We start from the raw sequence: 21,814 nt of genomic DNA, 5'->3' as shown, positions 1-21,814 counted from the left end.
ATTCCGGTTGGTTGCACCTCAAAGCTAATTAAATGGAGTAGACTGGCAAGGCAGCCTCGTCAAGGGAACAGCATGGGCTGACTAAGCCATTGGATAAGGGAGCAACATGTTTTCCAAGACATATGACTAGGTCCAGTTTGGCTGATTCAGATCACTTTGAGTTACAGGATCTGTGACAGTGAAATTAGGTCACCTGCAACTGATGTAAATGTTTGGGGTTTTTTTTAGTTCCAAATGTAGAAGAGTATTTTAATTTTGGCAAAAGAGGATTGGCCTTTCGCAGAGGCTTGTGTGGTCTGTGTTTTTGAAGCTATACAAATGACTGAATGATGCACAGTCGGGGCTCTGGCGCCGCTGTTCATTTCTCATTATAAGTCAATTGGAAACAATCTTCAGAGATTTCGATCCATGGTGAAACGTTAGCCACATACAAGTTGCTGCAGATCTGTTGGCTGCACATTCTTGATGTGAATGGACCGTTTCACCATATTCCAAAGGTTTTGGTCCATTTCAATGAGAGTGAAAGTATAAGAGTGAGGTTTTCTGAAGATATTCGTGTAGAAGGAATCAGTTAAAAAGGCATTGTGACCTTGAACTTTGAACTTTAGTCAATAACACCTTATCACGTTATTTAAGGAAATATTTGGAAGGTGATCAGAAGTGGGGGACTGTTGGAGGATTTAACTACTTGTGTAATGACTGACACGCTGCAGCCTCCATAACTGTAATGAGTCATCATGTCCTGTACTGGTACTGTGCTGTGATTACCATCTTCTGACCTGGGCTTTGCCATGATGATTCACTGCCATAGTATGTACTGTCATATTAGAAGAAGCTGCACAGATAGCCTCATCGTTCTTGGGTTGGCACCATTGCATTCAGACGTTGAGCCTGTCCTGCTGTGGCACCAGCTTTAGCCTTGAGATTGTCAAAGGAAGATTAAGTCATCAGGTGGATTAAAAAAAGAAAGAGAAGACCGTCCCTTTCGGGTAGTATTGGATTTCCATCCTTCGAAGTGATGTAGTGTCCCCGGAAAAAAGGGCAGTGAGTAGCTTTGTTTAGCCTGCCCTCATCTAATCCCTGTGTGGCCAGTGTGGAGGTTTGTGAGAGAGAGTGAGGGAGGGAAAGAGAGCCCGCGGGCCACAACTCCTGCATCAGCCCCCTTAAGGAGCCATGCCCCCCGCTCTTAGAAATCCCAAGAAACTTCACACCTCTGTGGAGGCTATAAATAGGCGCCATCTGTCCTCCCAGGCTCAGTTACAGCCTCATTCCTTTTGGCATGGATGGAGGGCTGTGAAGGAAGCAGCGCTGCATTTTAAAGGGGACGGGGGGCAGATAAACCCAGAGTCCAAAATCTTTTCTGCAGTCATCTCTGATGGCTGACATGGTGACCTCTGCTGCATGTTTTTTGATGAAGGAGGTATGTCAGCACTCTCTTTCATTTCCTTCTCCATGGCAACTCACTCGACTCTCCCGCTCGGCTCCGAGGGAAAACATCAGTGAACAAGGAGTTTGTGACATCGCTGGAATTTTACACCACACTGCACTCATCGCACATTTATTTTTTTCCCAAGCTCAGGTTCTTCACATTTCATTAATCATGCTTTACGCAGGAGCACTCCCAAGGCCGGGACAGGTGCTGTGCCTTGAAGTCAGCGCCTCCGTCATGTCTCCTTCAGGGAAGCTTAATTGCACAATTCATAATTTTACGGTTGAAGTGGTGTCACTGCGACAAATGACTTTCCTCAAATCTAACAGAAAAAGCTGCAGAATTCGAGAGATTACCACAAAAGCAAAGCACCAAACAGGCGTCAGCGGCATTCATCAGACAGTCATTCCTGAGAGGAGACACTTATAGCGTCTGTCCTGGAGCAAACCTGGGGGTGATATTATGAAATGCTGCGGTTGTCCCCCCAAGGGCATAGCTCAGGGGTGAGGAAGTGACACAGAAAAGATAGATCAAAGCATGCTGAAGAATACCCCCACCAGCCTTCCTCTTACTACTGTCAATTCCTTATAGCTTAAACACAATGCAAAATATAATTAAAAAAAAAAAAAAAAAGTTTTTTTGTTAGGTTAGCGATGGAAAATTAGCCCACTTTAGTATTATTTCTGCTTTTTTAAGTGACAACTTCTTGTCTTAAGCCTCCAAGTTGCACATTACAGCCAAAAAAGTCTTTCCAAAATGATCATGTGAATTAGATGAAATTATTTAAATAAGATGGTAATAATAGTCTTTTGGTTTAAAAACACCCATTTGGTTTTGTTTCATTTTATGCTTCCCCCTTTGGTTGTTCCATTTGCTTCTCATTACTGATGCTTTAAAATCACAATCTGCTCATTGTGATTCTCCAGTGCTTTGTTTTTTTCTTTCAGCTCTTGATTCCTGCAGCTTCAAAATGAACTCCACAATAATATTTAAAACACTGTGGTGCCACGACAGTACAGGTGTATGAAGCGTGTGTGGGTGTCACAGTGAGAAACAGCTTTCTTAACCTAACGAAGCTCACTTTATAGCACCAACTGGAGGAGAGACGAGACATGAGTCACGTAAAAAATCTCAACAGCTCTGACAGCTCTCATTCATACTCACAGCCCTAACTGGGACTATTATTAGATCACTGTTGTTTGAGCTTAAAAAAGACTTAAAAGCAACTATAATTTATTTAATGACAACACTAGAAAGCGTCCTTCTCGCTTACCTTCCCTCCATAATTAAAGCTTTGGTTTAAAATTCATGCACTAAGGATGTACACGCTGTTTAGTGGCTTTTATGATGGAGTAATTGTCTCTGTTCACATGCATGTGAATGCTGGAACAGTCACCAAGGAGTCCATATGGAAGGTAGCCTATAGTACTCACACTTTTATTTTTAGCCACATAAGCACCATGACTTTCACCAGCCTGTTGTCAGAAATGGTCTTTTGTTTGAAAGACATCAACACAGACTATGGCGGCCTGCATAGCACCCTCTAGTGGTTGTAGCAACTATGACAAGGACAATGGATGATTACGGTGACTTGACAAGTGCAAAAAGTGACACTTGTGCAGGTCAGGGGTCAATAGATGGTAGAAACAGACCTGATTATATCCTGCGAAATTGTTGCTGGTGTCCCGTGTGTTAACTAAAATAATTTTATTAACATATTGTGTTGAACATGAAGGAAAACATAAGCTAATTTGCATTACAAATTCAAAAAAACCAAAGTTACATCATGTTCACACATATATATTGTGTTTTTATACAACAACCAATATCCTAGCTTGATCACGTACATTGAGATCTTCACAATAATACAGTGTTTAGGGGTGTTTTCACTTTTATAAGACATAAAATCTGACAGGAAGCTATGTACTTGTGATTTTTAAAGCTTTTGCATGTTTTTGTTGTAAAGTATTTTCATAATTTCTTTGTATATAATGTGAACTGCCTTGTGCTATGGCTACTTTAAATGATTCTGGCCAACATGAACAACCTTTGTTGAAGTACCATTTCTCATGTCCTATTTTGTGATGGAATATAGGCTATGAGCTTTGTGTTCTTCTGCAAGTGGGCATCATAATGCTTCAAACTTGGAGTAATAAATCTGGCGCGAGCCTGCCCGCAAGTACCTGTTTAGCTGCAGGGACCTTGTGATTAGGCTCACCGAGTATTGTTAAAACCATCTGAAGCACGTCTTTACTGAGTTGCTATTAAGGATTTCTTCTTGCCCACCCAATTATTACTATTAGTTATTTGTTAGTTGTTTTGTGCCCAAACCCCATGGAAAGAGAAGAGCTATACAGACTTTGAAGCCTGTGAAGCTGTTTTCAGTATATTGAGCAGATTGCTGCAAAACAAGATGTCTAACCTGCATGTAGTCTGGGTTGTTTATTGGACAAGAGAAGCTGGATATAATATAATGCCCTGAGCTGTGCTGAAAGAGATCTGGGAAAAGCACTGCGCATGATAAAAAAAGCCTCCTTTTTCAAAATTCTGTATCTGCCCCTGAGAAGTTGACATAGATAAGACTACATTTTGTTGAGGGAGTTCAGAATTTGTGTCTCCTTGATTTATATGTATTCCACTGTGAAGTTGCTCAAAAATGTCACCATAGATTCTGAAATGGAACAGCCTCACTAAAAGAAAACAAAAGAAAACACAGCCTCTGACAAGTCGCTGACCTTGACTTTAAATCTGCTCCCAATTTGTCTCACTCTGATACCATCACTGAGGAAGGCTGTTGTGTTTAACCTGTGCAGTCGAAGTTCTGACCTCACTCAACTCTGTATGCAACTTGAATCAACAGTGCATAAGTGAAAGGTGAGACATTTCAACAGAAGCAGACAATCGTACATTCTTCAGTCAGTACTAAATAAAGTACACCTGCTAGAGGAGACAACACAGAACTAACTTGGTCTGTCTTTTAGTAATAATTGTATTTATTTGTCCTTAAGACCAGGATGAGGACATGGAATTATTCGATTTAAAAAAAATGTTTCATTATACTGCAAGTATAATGAAACAGGTTGGGTTTGTTTTTTTTTGACACTACTAAATGTCTTAAATGAAGAGCTTGTCAGGTGCGTCAGGTTTTCTTTTTTTGTGTGTGTGATCCAAACAACCATATTTGGTGTGCATGATTTCCTTATAAAGTAGGGCTGTCTGTCTTTCTCTCTTCATTTGCTGACCTGCCATCACATCTTAATAAAGCCCAGCTCCATGATGCTGAATCCATTAGGATTCTATAGTGGAGCTCAGATTGGACCGCAGCACAGGTGCAAGGACTGGAGCAGGGTTTCTATAGGGGGAGGGAGCATGGAGAAGTCAGACTCAGAGAAGGTGCATTTGAGTGCCGGGGGTGAGGATAGATGACAGCTGAGGGACTGAGGCTTTCTCTGGCTTACCCTCATGGAGATGGGGTCAGAGAAAGCTCGTGGGCGGGGTGTGTGCATGGAGTGAGGGGGGTGTCGGGGTCGCAGGAATTTATGCAGTTCCTTCGTCACCAGGCCCTGTCATGGTGGTGGGGGCAGGGCTGTGCCACTGGCCCTGGGAGACGGATATAGACAAGAATTAAGGAGGCAGAATTTGCACTCTTAGCCTCGTCTGGGTTACTGGCATCAGCAGCTGAAAGTCCACTAGATCTCCATCTCCCTCTGCCTTTACGTCACATCCTTCCCAAATTGAACACAGGTGCTGCTTGTCTCAACACACACATTGTCAGGGACTAGAAATAAACAAAGGCTCATTATTAGATCTGAAAGACACCACTTCCACCACCTGTCAACTTTAAGCCTGCTCCACTGACAATTCCTCAAATATCAGTTTGGACCAGTTTGAGCTGTTAATTCTGCAGCAGCCAGGAGATTTTTCTTGGCAGAATATTCCATTTCCACGAATGTCTTCTTTACTTTGTTGCATACTTCAGTTCACTAATATTTTACAAATGTACTTGTCTCAATATATTAGTGGGTTGTCAAGTGTTCTCACCAGCAAAATATCAAATCAAGTGAGCTAGATTGCTGCGGTTGCATCATCACAACTGTATGTACAATATGTGAGTTATCATATAAAGTCAGCCAGATAAAAAAGTAGTTATGCTTTAGGAAAGTGTGAGATCTGTGGGTTATTTTAGGGCTCATTTCGCTCAAATAATCATAATCGTTGTGGTACCAATGATACCAATGAGCCCATCAAGGTTACAGTCAAAGATGAGTTTAAGTCAAATCAGTAATACCATAAAAAGTAAAGGGGATGTCTTATGACATAAAAAAACAAACAACAACAAAAAAAAAAACGCTGCACACTGATACTGGGCATGTGCGTTTCTTTTCTAGGAAGTTGCTCTTGACGTATTTCCAGTACCTTAAATATATAAATTCACCGAAGTGTTAATTGCTACCTGATAGAGGCTAATGTTAACATCAACCTAATATGCAATTTCACATTAACACTGAGTTTGTTTTTCACAATATAGCAAATTGCTCTCTCCCTTTTTGCGGGACCTCATTAGTTTTTTGTTTTTTTTAGTCACATTGTTTTAAGTGTATAGTAACCAAAGTAAACTGTAAACACTAAAATGAGGCAAACACGATTAGTTTTAAACTATTTACAAGCCCCAAGAGTGTCATGTTCCTCTCTAATGACCTAGAATGCCACCCACGTGGATCTGGTTTGTGCGTAAAGAAGCGCAGCGCCGCGCGTAAAAGGTGGGGACGTTTCGCAAGCGGTCCGCGGGGAATCGCACGGCCCCAGGTAACCTTTCACGCCGTTTCCAATGTTTTCGTTTTTGATTAGAGCTATATGGCATGGACAAACACTTTTTGGCCAGCAGCCCTATATTCCATGTTTAGAGAAGACCCCTTCAGACGCACATTCAAAACACACACCCCTCCCATCAGCTATCCAATCCTTACGCGGGGACAACGTTGACGGGGGTCAAGAGGAAAAATAGCCTCATATATATACGCCCAAGCTGTGATGTCTTGCTCCGAGTCCCCTCCATTCTGTACTGCACTCCTTGTGTGTCACCCTAACCGGGAATTGTCTGTGCTTCAGGGCCAAAGTAGTTCTACTATCACCTAGAATGGCACCCAAGAAGGACGCTAAGGCCCCAGCCAAGAAGGCTGAGCCTGCACCGGCTCCTGCACCAGCACCGGAGCCTGCCGCTCCTCCCAAGGCCCCAGCTATCGACCTGTCCGCTGTCAAGGTACGATGACCGTGTGGGCATAATGTGATTTTGCTGATAGAGGGGGTGGAGAGATTGTGCCTGCTGCTCAGGAACAGCAGGGCTTTAATATTTTATTTTGCTCAGACCTACATGGCAGAACTGGACATAACGGGGTGGTAAATGAAGGTTATTTGGGCTCCTGGCAAAACTAGACAATTCTCAACTTGTCTTTTAGGAAAGAATGGTGTGAAAGCACTACTCTTAATTTAATGAGTGCTTCATTTTGCAGTATATGTACTTGGCCATATACCTGAACAATTATATAGAGGTACACAGTTTACAGTGAGTTAATGAGAGCAGCTGAACATTTGAAGGACCCCATTCTGAGTTCAATACAAACCAGAACCATGGAGAGCTCACCTTAGTTTAGACCACACCCCAACCTCTCTGGATTGGTCTATCAAACTGGTGACTAATATGTAATGGGAAATGCAGAGTGACACCAAATGTGGACATGTCAATGGAGCTAAAGATGGACCCCCACAGATCAGGTGCCTTCATGTGAAGCTAATTTTGGCAACGAGACAAGTTCAGTGTCAGTGTGAACGGGATTGTTTAATCTAGATTAAGAGAGAGATATCTGGATATGCTGATATTTTGAATAATAAAAAAAAAAGTTTATGTGTCATTGTCTCCTTCTTAAAGAGTGTTCTTGCTGTTATTCTGTTGAATGCTCATGAGCCTGCTTTGTATTGGCTTGCAGATTGAGTTCACCCCAGACCAGATTGATGGTATGTAGACCCCGTCCTTCCATTTGCAATCACACTGACACTGCACACAGCCCGTACAGTTCAAGGCCACTTTCTCTTAACTGTGGATTGACTTGCTGTCGGGTAAATCTATCAGTATCATAAATTAGAAATACAACTATAAGGTAAAACAATGTGAAGAATGAACATTAGCTTCATGCCAGCTTGTAAAAGACTTGGCAGCAGGCCTCGTGTGATATGGTCTCCTGTGGTTTGATAAATAAAAACATGAAATAACAATTGAAATGCGATAGTTACTAATCGAAACAAGAAAAATCATTTGTAATTTGTAGGATAGTTTTCCGTTTTTTTTTCTCCATAAATACATTTTTTTTTTTTTTTTAAAACCTATCAAATATACAATGCAGAAATGCAAAGTGACAAGTGACAAAAACATATTTAAGACCGTACAGATCATATAACATAACAATCATAGCTGTAGAGGGCATCACCTAAAGGGTCAGATGTTCAAAACCCAGTTCAACCAGACACTGCGGCCAAACATTAACTTTAGCTTGTTTATTGTCACCTTGCGGGTTACTTAAGGCTCTTTGCCATGACTGAATCTGTTACATCAAAACTAACTGCCAAGACAATACTGCCCCCAAAAAGCTTGAGGGTTTTACAAGGAAGGATAGCGGGTAGCTGTGGTTTGACAGAAAGAAACACCTGTGTGCTGTTGTTTCCATCTCCCCTGGGTTGGGCACCACAGGAGCAGACCTGCAGTCTGCTTGTTACACTGCTGTCAGCATTCCCTACTTTTACTCCGCTCCCCCACAGAGAGCCTTGCCTTTAAAAGGAGGGGCTCATATTCTCAGCTATGTTTATCAATTCCAAGGTGGTCTTTTAAAAGAGCCGCAGTCAGAGAGAGAGAGAGAGAGAGAGAGAGCGAGAGAGAGAGAGAGAGCTGAGATGGAAATAGTACGAGAGGTTACTAAGCTTGGCAGGAGTCAGCCTTTTCTGCCAATAATACCACAACCTTTGGGGATGTCTTGCACTTGCCGTTTCTCTTGTCTGCTTGTGGCTCCACCTGGCGGCAGATGTACAAAAGACACAGCTTAGTGAAATTCACACCACAGGAAAAAAAAAACCCAAAACAAAAACATTTTACTCATACCATGAATGCATTTTGAATCATTAACTGTTAATTGTTTTTATGTTTTCCACATAAGTTTTGGAGAGAATTATATAAATACATAGGTAATATGAACGAATTAGTGTTGGTACATGACTTAGAAAAATATATCAACATACTGTCACAGCTGACTGTAATACACCATACCTGATGATGACAATTCTATATCATACAGTTTGGCCTGAAACATTCCACTGATTGAACAAAAAGGCACATTTTTTTAAATTAATCCCTAAAAATTTATAAGAAATTAGGATTGTTAGATGACGATATCCTCTTCTACTGTTGTTGGACAGACTACAGGGAGGCCTTTGGTCTGTTCGATAGAGTGGGTGACAACAAGGTGGCTTACAACCAGATTGCTGACATCATGCGCGCTCTGGGCCAGAACCCCACCAACAAGGAGGTAACCAAAATCCTGGGAAACCCCACCCCCGAGGGTAAGTGGCACCATCAGAGACTCTTCTGTAGCTAAAGCATTGAAGCCTAATGTTTGAGCTTTATGAATTTCAAGGCATGGGTTAGGGTTATCGCTGCTTTCATTCATTTATTGGATGATGTTAAAAGAATGTGTGCATTTGTGTCAGTTGATCCTGAAGTTACCAGTCATTACTATCAGAATTCAAGTGAGTTGTGTAGATGAGAGGACTGGTGAGACTATCTTTATTTATTTTTCACCCATGTGAGAATGTTAGATACGTCGCAGCTTTGGGTGGTTTGATCACATAACTGATTTACATGTCAGGTTCATTAGGAGTCCCTTGCTTCTTCTCTGTTAAATGTAATGTCAGGGGTTATTCTTAATTTTGTTTATTTTGGATTCTTGTCCTTATATATTGCCTCGAAAACTCACTAACTTGAGATTTTGTTATTTGCTGCATTATGCCAACACTCAGAGCAATGTATCAGAACCTATAAAAGAAACGTAGAGTTAGATAAGTGATTCAAGGTACTTGTGGTTGATTTTCTGACTCTAATTGGTTTTTTTTATCGCGTTCAGACATGATCAACAAGAGAGTAGACTTTGAGGGTTTCCTGCCCATGCTCCAGACCATCATCAACAGCCCGAACAAGGCAGGCTTTGAGGACTATGTTGAGGGTCTCCGTGTCTTCGACAAGGAGGGCAACGGCACAGTGATGGGCGCTGAGCTGCGTATCGTCCTGTCAACACTGGGTGAGTAACGCCAGGACACTGTTAGGTCCATTTCGAATCAGGTCTTTGCATGCGTATCACTTTGTGTGTTTTTTCGTTAATATCGGCTGTCCTCTGCCCGCTGCAGGAGAGAAGATGAATGAGTCTGAGATCGACTCTCTGATGGCAGGACAGGAGGATGAGAACGGCTGTGTCAACTATGAGGGTGAGTCACAAATGACCACAGAAATGTGATGTGAACTTTAGTTTTCTCAATCTGCAAAAACAGTCAAGTGTACTTCTGAAATTTATAGGATTTCTTCGGATGATGTCAGATTGATAGACTTCATCGGCTTAGAAATTGAAAATTTGGATCTCCTAATCTGTGTTGCTTTGTTTCTGCCTGATCCACTTTAAATACACATTTCTAAAGTTCTTTTTTTTAATACAATGAATTATTTAGAGACAGCAATAAACTTAAAAAAAGAAATGTAATTGGAAGCCGGCGTACTGCCGGCACAGGGAGAACATGCAAACTCTACACAGAAAGGCCCTATTGTCTCCCAGGTTCAAACCAGGAACCTTCTTGCAGTGCGAACTACTTCACAACCATGCCCACTAGACTTCATTATAGTCCTAAACCTTTAAAACCAACCAACTCAAACACAAGTTGAATTATTTCTTTGAAGTCATACCGATATTGTGAAAAACTCTGAGCTTACGTTTCAAGTTTCCAACAATCCAACCCTGTTTAGTTACTGAATGTTGAAATAAAAGGTAAAAACAATCAATTCACACATTTATACTTTCTTTTCTACAATGCAGAAAGGGACAGTTGCACATAAAATATGACTTATTTCCTGTCATGTACTTTCCCAAACCTGTAACGTTTGAGCAATGCCGTTACCCTCCTCACTCACTCATGCCCTCATGTCTTCAATCTGCAGCCTTTGTCAAGCACATCATGTCTGTGTAAGGACCCTGCCACCTTGGTGAAAGCGTCATGTACGTGCAGACCCCATGGAGTCGCGACATCCACTCGCTGTTTCCTATACCATCTGTGGACGCAGTTGGAACAAAGGACTATGAGATGTCATTTCCTGAACCCTTCTTTTGTTTTTTTCGACACTTTTTGTTTTCTTTTGTCCAACTGGTGCTTTTCCTTCTCTCCTCCTCTTCCTCCCACTCGGGGAAGATGTCCTGATTTCCCATGAGGTGCTTTTTCCTCATCTTCATCCAAGCCCTGCAAGTCTCATTGGGGTTTTTTTTTTTTTTCATCACCGTCACAGAGGAACAGTGATGAAGGTGAAGGTGGAATAATGTTGACCATCCCCTCCCACTTACTGCCTGGCTGAGCCTCTATCAGCCAGAGAGGTGACTAGTCTGGCCCAGGACCGGCCATCCAAATCAATCCACTCCTCATCCGACCCATCCCCAAGTCTTAAGTTATTGTATCCTCTGCTCTTTCACAATAAACTTTTCACACTCCCATTTTACTTCCCCTTTTTTGACTCCTATACTGTCTCTTGGTTGGAGATCTGAGAAATTGTAGTCAGCGCAAACCACCTTTGAAAAGATTGTTATCCAGGAAATATGTAACTGTCTGTACCACTTACCAGTTTGGTGTCAACTATGGGTGAGGGCATGGCATACACCTTGTAGGAGTCACTAGTGTTTGTAAGAGCAAGTCCATCTTATTATCAATTATTTTATTAATGTTCATCCAAAACATGTGAAACGCAGAAGAATGTTAGCTCTGCTGGAGGATACATCAATTTAGATTTATACAGAATTAGAGTTTTAGTTAACAGGGTAAGCACACAGGACTGCTGAGACAGAACTAAACAGTTAAACTAATACCGTGCAAATAACTAATGCTGATCTTCTGACTCAAATCCACGTGAGCAAGCAAAAATGTGTCTTTTGAAATTTTACTGCCTTTTGTGGTCATCTAAAAAGAGGCAAACAGGCGTCACTTTTGTCCTTTTTATTGTCATTAATTATGGTAACTGTTGTCATATCAACAAGAGAAAAACTGCGTACATCTACTTGACCTTTTAAATACATTTACAGTTGCTGTGGGGTGGAGCAAGAGGTGGGAGAGGGGCACACGGAGATGGGGGATGCTGAAAAAACACAGAAGCAAACAAACAGGTGCAGGTGAGGGCAGTAGTTCAGCGGGAAGCAAAGCATACCACAAATGGTGTCTGAAAAAGAAGAAACTAGAAGACCCAAACACTTTTTCCAAAGATATACAGCAAGAGTTGACTGAATTCTCTCTGTCGTTTTGTTTCTCTTCTTGAAGTGTCTGATTTTTTTAAGATTTTAGCTTCTTTTTTTTTTTTCTTTTCTTTTTTTTTTAACTCCGATTTCTTCCCCCACATATCGTAACAAAACATCCAGATACTGTGGCATCTGCCTAAAATGGAACGGGTTCTGCATCAAATGCACACACGCACACACGCACCCACTCACACACAAACACACCCACAAATACACACTTCAGAGTAGCTGCACCTTCTACGAAGTACCATTTTACAAACTGTAGCATATTCTTCTGTGGTTTAAAACGACAGACAGTCCTGATGAGCACAACACCAGGCTGCATTAGTGAAGAAATGCCTGCACAGTTTGGTCATGTGAGCTGATCGGCTGCAGCAGTAAAGACAAGGTACTTTTAATGGTAACCCTTTCACATTGACTTTTCCTAAAATGAACTCCAGAGTTGAATATCATTCTGATGTAAAAACAAGCATCTACATTTAACTGCTGAGCAGGAACGAGTGTATGGTGCTGTTTGAAAGGACTGCGATGCACTCCTCTGCAACAACGAATCAGCTGTCTGGCACTGTCACCAAGCATTACAATGTAAACAACTATCAACTACAAAACATGAACTTCTTTAATCTTTAGCCAATAGATGAGGAAATAACTTACTAAAATCCTTTTTTTCAAAATACAAAATAGCCTCTTTTGATAATAGAATCCATACATGCTTGTCATAACATGACCTAGGTCTTGCATTGATTGAATTTTACAATTATATTTTATAGCCATAATGTCACTTCCATTTTAAAATGTTTTCAGGACATGTTGATGGCAAAGAACTTGTATTTTGTACATGTTTCTATATATATTCGTTAAATATACTATATATTGGATGAGAGGAATGACTTGCAGTAAGGATGCTTGATTTGTTAAAGAGGTGGGGTTTGGGAGGGGGGTTGGCGTCCATGCACTTTTTATGGAGCAAGAACAATACGTGCGGCATGGTGCACTGGTCACATTACCTCCTATTTAAAGTAGAAAAAAGGCTGTAGCTTCTTCGAAACGCTGGCTGGGGACCAAACAAGCCAAAACATGGTCCCCAGCCATAAGTATACACACCACATCATTTAAGGAACAGTGTTCAGACTGAACTATTCTATGCAACATCGTTCAAAAAAAGGGAGGTCAACAAAATAAATCAGAAAGAGCAACATTTGGATTTGAAATAAATAGAAAACAGGATAAAGAGGACCAAAGTACAGTAGCTCCTAATTCGAGTCTCTACTTAAACTTGAGTGATGGATCTTGAAATAAAGATGTTTAGAGAATGTGGTTAAGGTGAGTGGTAGTAGTAGAAGTAGTAGTACTAGTAGTAGTAGTAGTAGTAGTAGTAGTAGTAGTAGTAGTAGTAGTAGCAACCAGTCAGCCTTGGGGTGCCAGAGGAGGGCAGGAAAGTTTAAGAGCATCTGATTGTGGATGTCTTAGATGCAGAGCAGCAGATCCAGGGGGATCCAGAGTTCACAAACCCTGCTTGGCCAGAGCCGCAGTGACATCCTCAGCCAGGGTTGCTAACTGCGGCGACTCCGTCATGTTCAGACTGCCAGAGGATGAGAGCTGGCTGTCTCTCTGGCGGGGAGGAGACTCCAAGCCGGACAGGCCGGGGGACTGGATGATGATGTCCGCGCCATGGTCGACCCGGGCCTTGGCCTGGTCACGAAATGTCAACCTGTGGCTCTCAATCTGGTAACAAAGGTGGCATGAGGTGAGAAACGATGAGAGAGAGAAGAAGACAGTTTTGTATCACGGTAAACAACAATATGTTAGTTTTTGTGGGTTATCTTATGAAGAACTTCATAAACACTTGTATGTATATGTGTAAGCTGTTCTGGTATTAAGTAGTTCTGCAGCAAAATGAATACTTCCTAAGATGTAGTTAGGTGGTGTAGGTTCACTTCAACATGATGTAAAGACATTGGCGTATACTGTACCTTTACTGCTACCCACATGGATGAAGGAATACAACAAGTTTTTGGAAGACTGGCTTACTGCTCTATATATTTACTACTCTATCAGTTTTTATATAACAATATTTCAGTTTACTGTATATCATATTAAGACCTTATTTTTTAGAGATGATGTAAATACAGAATGTACACTAATATATTCATTTAATTTCAGTACAACAGAAAATGAAATAATTCTAATATCCAAAGTCATGTAACTTTGCAGTTGAATTTAAAGTATGACTAAAAAGTACTGATAAAAAAGAAACCTCTAAAACAAAGTTGTGTATGCAAAGTGTGTTTCTTATTAGAGTATATATCTATATCTAAGACAATCTCTCAAAAACTTGATGTTTTCCTTTAAATCATGGATTAGGAGCCTGGAGCCGACACTCACCGTGAAGAGACCTCCACCAGGAGTGTGCTGAGCATTATCCAAGGAACCCACCTTGGCTTGGGCTTTGTCTTTGAAGCCCAACTTCACGCTCTCTATGCGCACGTTTCCGCCCCCTGGGGGAGAAACCGAGAGGAGAAAAACTCAAAACTGGACAGCAGTAAGGTCACTAGTGCAACTGTGTCTGTTAAAAGAATAAAACAGGACTCCAACAACAGCATGAGTAGTTTGGCTCCGGCTCACCAATGCTGGACCACCTTTAATATGTATAGGAAAAAAGAAAATATTGGGACAGCAGCAGATGGCGCTGCCGCCCATGAAGAGGTTGCCACAGCATTATAACAGAAGGATGAAGGTGTTTCCACATGTCCAAGCAAAACAGCAGATCAGCAGGGCTTAGATCCATAAACTGGCAGTTTGCCAAATACCAAAGTCCTTTCACTGTATATTCATAGTAAATACTGGATTAACACGTGGTTTGTGATTACTCAGGTCTTCAGGACTGCACCGCAGAAAGACGGCAATTCATACAGTCACCATATTTTGTGTCAGCCAGTGGGGGAAAAAAAGAAATGAAAACTAAACAGTTTCCACTAAAAGCCGTGCTTGTTATTTGGTGTAATCATCAAATCTTGTGAACAGTATCTCTTTGTTTTGCTGCTTCCGTGCTTACCACAGCAGGATTTGATCCATGCTCCTGCTGACTGGGATCAGCATCAGAGAGCAGAGCTGTGAACACACTTTACTGCATTGCATTTCAGCCATTTGAAAAAAAACAAAAACACAAACGAATATGCAACCCTGACTAAACGTGATCCAAGCCAATTCATTACCATTTGCTTCGACACTTAAACTCACACGCTGAAGGTAGACAGACACTAAATGTAGCGAGTCTGCCAAAAACCAAAACACCTCCTACATTCGGCTGCCTGTGGACAGATCCATCGAGCAGTCAGTCCAAAAGCAGTTAACTGCTGCTCCCTCTCTACTTGTGTTGCTTTTTCAGCTTCCATGATGCAGACCAGGGCAGGATTGTATCTGATTGACGTGTTTCTTCAGGAGATTGAAAAAAACTAACGGCATCATTCTACAGAGATTCTACACTCAGTGCCAGACATATACAAATAAAGAACTCTTAAATGAATAACCTGTGTGACTTCCCAACACCAGCTACACCTGGTACTGACACCAGCCATGTTTTAGAGTGATGCCATCCCATCTACTGGCATTGGCGCAAGAAAAACTGCTTTGCACGGAAAAATATAAATTTTTGTACCGACTTGAATTTGCGTTTGATAACAGATCTTTTTGCATGGATTATATTTTTTGGATCTTAAAATCAGATATGATTGTTGCTCTGCTATGTTCCCACTTGTAGCTGGCTGTCCTGTTGAGCTCCACGTGTTGCAGCTCAGCTAGCTTTAGTAGTCTCACATGCATTCACACCTCAAGGCTTTTAAGAGCAACTAAAATCAAAGCTTACCAATGTGTAAAATGAAGACACCTAAGTATCTGAACATTGAGAAAATAAAACGGAAAATTGCACCCGCGATGCTCTGATTATAAACAATGTAAAACGGTGGAAATGGGAGCTCTGTACCTGGACGATAATGGATGTTGTCCAGAGAGCCACACTTGGAGGTCACGTGGCTCAAGTCGATCTTCTTGTTCTGTATTTGCACCTAAAAAAAAAAAAGAAAAGTCAGAAATAGAAAAAAACCAAAAACAAACTGAAAAAAAAGCTCACCTGACAGTTCAATCGAAGGTCATTAACAAGAGCTGACCTCACACGGTGCACATATAGCAGTCCAAATTGTCTTCCACTTTTATTTCCACAGAAGCATATCTGATTAGCACTGGACATGAGACGGTAGCTGCTGTTTCGACAGAATGATTGAGTATTAAACGAGAGTGAAGTTTCCAACTTTCCAACACAGTGACATTCAATTGCATGTAATTATTGGGGAAACGGGATGGAAATCACCAGTGATCATGAAATAACAACCTCTATGTTCTGTAATGCACAGAACTGCTGGAGTCTGTAAATATCAATCAAACCGAGACTGCATACAAACTCTCCTTCGCTATGTTCTTAAATCGTTTGGTACATTCAGGGAAGCTTGTCAGATTGACAAATGTAAGACGTTAAAATAAGCTGAAATTAGCAACAGAGAGAAAGGGGGAGACAGTGAGACACAGCTATGTGACACACCCAGGAGGTGTGCAGTGGAAACCACAGAGACGTATGCAAAGAGTGCACCGATGAGACAGCAAACAGCACAAAGCTATAAAGCTTCCGACACAGCACAGTGAGACGACGACAGCACACACTACGTCTTGAGATGAATCTCTGACACACACCGGTGGCCAGCAATCACTTTGCCAAGTCAAAGATTTATCGATATACCCTTTCTCGCCAGTGATTTAGAAAGAGTGACAGAAAAGTACAGTTGGATGATGATGAATAACGTAAAAAAAAAATTTTTTTAAAAAAACATAACAGAAAGAGCAAAGAGCACTTCATTACAGTTTGTGGACACATGCACAACTCTAGTAACAAGGGCAAAGGTCGTGTGTGTGTGTTACATTACCATAAAATCAATATGTTTTTGGAGTAGATACATTTAAAGACCAAACAAGATATTTGTAGTTTTTTATTTTTGCATAATTTACCAAAAATCAATCAACTTTTAGTTTTGGTATCACATGATGACAGTGAGGGGAAAGGCTCTGTCCATCTGCTGCAAGTGCACGTATAACATCAAATCTACTGCAGGCGGGCATCGCGGAATATTCAAATTTGTTCCTTCTGCTTTCATTTCACACCTTGTCACTTCTAATAAGAGGTCACTAGATCTAACCCATTAGTGTAGTAGTATTATAGAGAACTTCAGTTTTGATTGAAGAGACACAATAATGCCTTTAAAGTGACAAACAGAAAACATAATGCATTTTTTAGTTATCGTAAACTAAATTCAAATTGATCTTCAGTGTAAACTTCTCACTTGGGGCCTCGATTTGTGAACCACAGAATAGGTTGTAAATTAAGCATATTATAAGAGAGGGATATCTTTTCGCCAGCCTCATCAATGTGTGTGCAAAAGCTTGTCCCGGTTATCTCAGGTCTTGATAAGAGCCGGTGGAATATTCCAATTTATCAACCGTATGAAATCAATCGAAAAAATAGACTGTGGGGCATAGATGAGAACTATATTTCATCGGACAAAAACTTCAACTAAAATAGATCTTGAAAATTGTTTTAATAGCCTTTGCCTTTGGTAATGTTCGCCAAAGTACTGCGTGAAAGCAAACAATGCAACGTAATTCCATTTCCAAAATCTGTAACTGAAGCTGTGGGACTCCACTTCTGGACTCAGCTCATCGTTGTGGCCTTCACCCCCCTTGAGAAACTTGCCATTTACCAGCACTCTCAATATTGTCATGTGCTTGCTATAATAAGCAGCAAGAACTGTCAGTTGTGCAGCTGTGATTTGAAGCGGCCTGTACTCATGTGTGCCATTTGTCACTGGCTGCAGATTGACTGAAGACATTTGTCTTGTAGTTGACGCTCGGGTATGTGATGAATCTGAACTGCTGCGCATTGTGATTCCAACAACGAACAGTTTGTAGTTCCTGTGAGTACACATGGCAGGATTAGATTGACACATGGATTTAATAGGTTAGTTACAGTTCTTTTGTGTTTTTCTATGGACATTTCCTGTAATTATGTCAAATATGAGATTCCTCAGGTTTTTATTTCATTTTACAATGATATTTTCAATAAACACACTTTGATACATGCACTTTGAGGATGTCGTCACAACTGGCCTTGAAACGATAACCCCTCAGTTTAGACCAATTTATCAAGCTCCTTTTTGATAAAGTTGTAAATTTGAGAAGCAGAACAAGGTGAAACGTTTCCTTGGTCCATGTGTTCAACAAATCAAGACGGCAGTACCGTAACACTCCAGTCTGCCGCTGTGTGTGACCTAAATAAACTTGTTTGTTTTTAAAGCACCTAATGGCCTCGGAGGTTCAAGCACTGCACAAAGAAAAAAGGACTTTGAGGGCATCATTCCTGAAGAAAAAGGTGTAGGTGTTGGGGTGACAAGGCATTACTGACTGAGGAACAAGCTTTCCCCTGAGCTATCACTGACCAGCTGGAACATTTTAAATTCAAGCTAATAAGTTATTTATTCACAGTGGCTATATTTGATACCGAGTTCACCGCAGTATTTTTCTTTGTTTCGCCTCTTTTCTCTTCTACTATTTTCCATTACTATAAACACAGGACGGTCAATAAATATGTGATAGAGATTGTGCATGCATAAATGTGAATGGAATGCATCTTTGAGAGAAGATGTAATGATACAGGCAGCTGTTGCCCAGGCAACTCAGTGTGATCAGACAGAAATCAGAAGAGGTTTGTGGAGAAGCCACAAATGTGAGGGACGCTGTATGAAGACAAGAGACAGGTTTTTATTGTCTCATTGCTATTGAGTTTGTGCAACAGTGCATTGATAGTGTGTATTACTCCAATCAGACTCTGCAGATGGAACACACACCCACACAAAATGTTTCTTTCTTGATTATTCACATTGTAGATTCTCACTGAAGGCATCAAAAGATAGAGAATACCAACGGTGAGCAAAACAGTAATCAAAGCAAAGGGGTGGTTACTTTGAGGAATCTAAAATCTAAAATATGTTTTGTGTCATTTCACAGTTTTTGGTTTACTACACATGTGTTCATTCATAGTCCTGATGCCTTCAGTGAGAATCGACAATGTAAATAGTCGAGACAATATAGAAACAACATTGAATGAAAGGTGTGTCCAAACTTAATAGAGAAAATTAAACACACGCTCACAAACATGTTTTAATCCTTTTGGAGCGGGCTGAAACCATTCACAGTACATATTGTAATGTACATTTGGCCCGCTTTGAGCTGGCAAGCAATACACAGTGCAAAACAGAGCTGCTCAATCTTGATAGAAAAATTACAGTGCACTGGTGGATTGCCACTGACACTTCCCATTATGTACCCCTCCTCCTGCTGCTCCACACCATGAGTCACAATCTTTCCAAAGAGGCTGAGAAGCTGCATTTTATGCTAAATGGGATCGTACAAGCACATAGTTTGCATTTCATGTTGCAACTGTGTTTTCAGGTGCCAGGGGGGGAGGACATTTGATTTGTGACAAAACTTCTCACAAGATACAAACTATTTATGGGAGTGACGCAAAAGCATTTCGGTAAAGAAATACGTTAGTGATAAAACAATAAGCTTGCAAAGCATGGTGGTAAAGGGAAAGACTACACTGAGCACACAACACAACACATATATAACACTGAGACGATGGGTTTGCAGCACAAGACTCACGTTTCCACCTCCTGCTGCGTATCCCCGCCTGTCCAAGGACCCACACCTAGCCTGAACATGGCTATAGTCCAGCTTAACACTGGGGATGTACACCTGCAGGGGTGGAGGTGAGCAATGAGGTGGGACAAGGCTTTCTGGCAAGTCTCTTAAACAGCTTGTATCCTCCCACTGTGCAATTTTCTGTCCTAGACATCTGAGCGTGTTTGAGAGTGGCATGAGGGTACTAATGACCTGGTGGCTCTGCACAAGTGACGTGCGGTCTGTCTAAGCTCATAGGTAAGACAGATCCATCCCACTTCAGGAGCTTTGATGGTGTGTTGGCCTGCTTTCTGTACCAAAATCCATGACATCTGATGATTTCTAAGAGGATTGCTCTTCAACCTTCGGGAACATAACATCAAATAATGCTGAAGTCCATGAAAAAAGTGGTTAAGCCGTCTGACTTGAGGTCAAAGCCAGTTAGTGTGCCTGTCATTCTAATGAAGATTTGCAGGTACTAAAAAGCTTTTGGTGAAGAGTAACATCCACTTTTAGGATGGTGCTGCAATTATTTTGTGCCTACGCAAGACTTCAGTAAAAGAAAGCTTGACTTTGCACAGTTTGAAAACAAAATGCAGCTGTCAAATGATCTTTTAGGTCTGTCTTTCCACCGTCTTAGAATGCAAGCGAATGCAAATCAAAGGCGGTTCAGACTTGGGAGCATTTCTTTATGGTGCGAGGATGATAATATATGCGAGTGCTGCAATGGTGAATGATTCTCTGCAGCTGCAGGGAGAGAAAGCAGGGGTGAGATGCAGACACAGCAGAGTTCATACAGTCCATAGACAATAGAAATAAATACATTTTACCTAGCAGCACAGTCAAAGCGATGGGAGCTACTGTACATCAGATAGAAAAAATCACGCAGTACATTCACATCACACAGTTAGTGTATGAGGAAAAGAGAGGAGAGGACAAGAGAGCCCTGAGCTGCTTTTCTTTCTTTGATTTGACCACAACAATGCTCCAGTATGCCATTAGAGTCACTATGGGAAAACACAAAGCCGCAAATATTGTTCCCAGAATGCTGCAACAACATAAACATGTTAATGGCTAGTAAAGAATGTATACAGCCCATACATTGGTTAGACACAACAAAGCATGAATCTAAATTCTGAGAGCTTGCTTCTGTGAAGTGATAATATTCAGCTCCCAATTAGTCATTTCTTCTTGTTGTTTTCCTTCAACTTAGGAGCTAAAGAATGATGTTATTTCAATAAATAGGCAACATGGCCACTAAAAGATCTTTCATTGGAGTAGATGTTTTCTAATCTGTCCCTACCAAGATGGATTAGGTCTTTTTTTTTTGTCTGCAGCTTGAAATGAAATCACAAGGGTTACTTACTTACTTCTAAATAGCATGCTGATTCATTTCAGTCAGATATCAACAAAGACCAAATAACTGGATATGATTTATACTTATCAAATTTATACTCGAGAGCAATCAAATCCGATTTACTCCCACTATCATTCATTTAGATGACATCAAGTCTGGAACAAACAGCCCTAATGAAAATGGGAATGAGAGACAAATCATATTCATACCAATGATATATCTCAATGACATCTTGAGCCACAACTTTGCAGAAAGTGCAGGATCAAACAGAAAGACTAGCTGGGAATAAATTATGAATATGAAATGTTGTGGGGAAAAACAACAAAAACCTTACGACACAAAGTCCAGCTGCAATTATCAGATGGCGCAGGTAGGACCTCAAATCATTTTCTTAAGGACAGTTTCACACAGCAGCCGTTTAGCAACATATGGCTGGATCAGTCTCACTAAACATTCAATCCCTCTTTTATATACAGCAGATGTTATTTTGGGGTTTATGGCACTAAACTAACAGCAGGAAGTCCAGGAACATCGGAAAGTCACAGAGCAGCAGCTGCTATTAGCCGTTCACAGCTCTTCCTCCAGTATATCATGTTTACAAGCTTCAACAGTGACTTTTGTTGTTCTCAAACTAACAATGAAAGCAGGGGTGGGATTACAACTGCT

The 21,814-nt window shown here is 41.0% G+C and overlaps 2 protein-coding genes across 5 annotated transcripts in view; one reads left to right on the top strand and one right to left on the bottom strand.

Moving 5' to 3' along the window:
• The first annotated feature begins 804 nt into the window (after positions 1-804).
• On the top strand, positions 805-11,217 carry myl1 (myosin, light chain 1, alkali; skeletal, fast). Of its 4 annotated transcripts, none has more exons than XM_080478797.1 (7): positions 805-989; positions 6,539-6,689; positions 7,414-7,441; positions 8,891-9,034; positions 9,595-9,768; positions 9,875-9,952; positions 10,674-11,217. In XM_080478797.1, the coding sequence occupies exons 2-7, from the start codon at positions 6,567-6,569 to the stop codon at positions 10,700-10,702; spliced, it is 576 nt and encodes a 191-aa protein (XP_080334923.1). In that variant the 5' UTR covers positions 805-989; positions 6,539-6,566; the 3' UTR covers positions 10,703-11,217. The 4 variants fall into 4 exon arrangements, with proteins under 4 accessions (XP_080334923.1, XP_080334922.1, XP_080334920.1 ...); XM_080478796.1 differs by having other exon boundaries at positions 823-1,044; XM_080478794.1 differs by lacking the exon at positions 805-989 and adding an exon at positions 1,256-1,420.
• An 870-nt stretch (positions 11,218-12,087) lies between these two features.
• Positions 12,088-21,814, bottom strand: part of map2 (microtubule-associated protein 2) — an 89,086-nt gene continuing 79,359 nt past the window's right edge. The window contains exons 17-20 of the mRNA XM_080478793.1: positions 19,774-19,866; positions 15,992-16,073; positions 14,395-14,507; positions 12,088-13,734 (exon numbers count right to left, since the gene is read on the bottom strand). Of these exons, the coding sequence (XP_080334919.1) occupies positions 13,513-13,734; positions 14,395-14,507; positions 15,992-16,073; positions 19,774-19,866 (510 nt within the window). The 3' untranslated portion in view covers positions 12,088-13,512. The remainder of the gene's footprint in view (positions 13,735-14,394; positions 14,508-15,991; positions 16,074-19,773; positions 19,867-21,814) is intronic.

This window comes from Lipophrys pholis (assembly GCF_963383615.2).
Source record: "Lipophrys pholis genome assembly, chromosome: 13".
Lineage (NCBI taxonomy): Eukaryota > Metazoa > Chordata > Actinopteri > Blenniiformes > Blenniidae > Lipophrys > Lipophrys pholis.
This window is presented reverse-complemented; position numbering and strand designations above follow the sequence as displayed.

Coding starts and splice junctions, on each gene's coding strand:
- myl1 (XM_080478797.1), top strand. CDS start 6,567: ATGGCACCCAAGAAGGACGCTAAGGCCCCAGCCAAGAAGGCTGAGCCT. Junction 7,442..8,890: donor CACCCCAGACCAGATTGATG/GTATGTAGACCC, acceptor GTTGTTGGACAG/ACTACAGGGAGGCCTTTGGT. Junction 9,035..9,594: donor GGGAAACCCCACCCCCGAGG/GTAAGTGGCACC, acceptor TATCGCGTTCAG/ACATGATCAACAAGAGAGTA.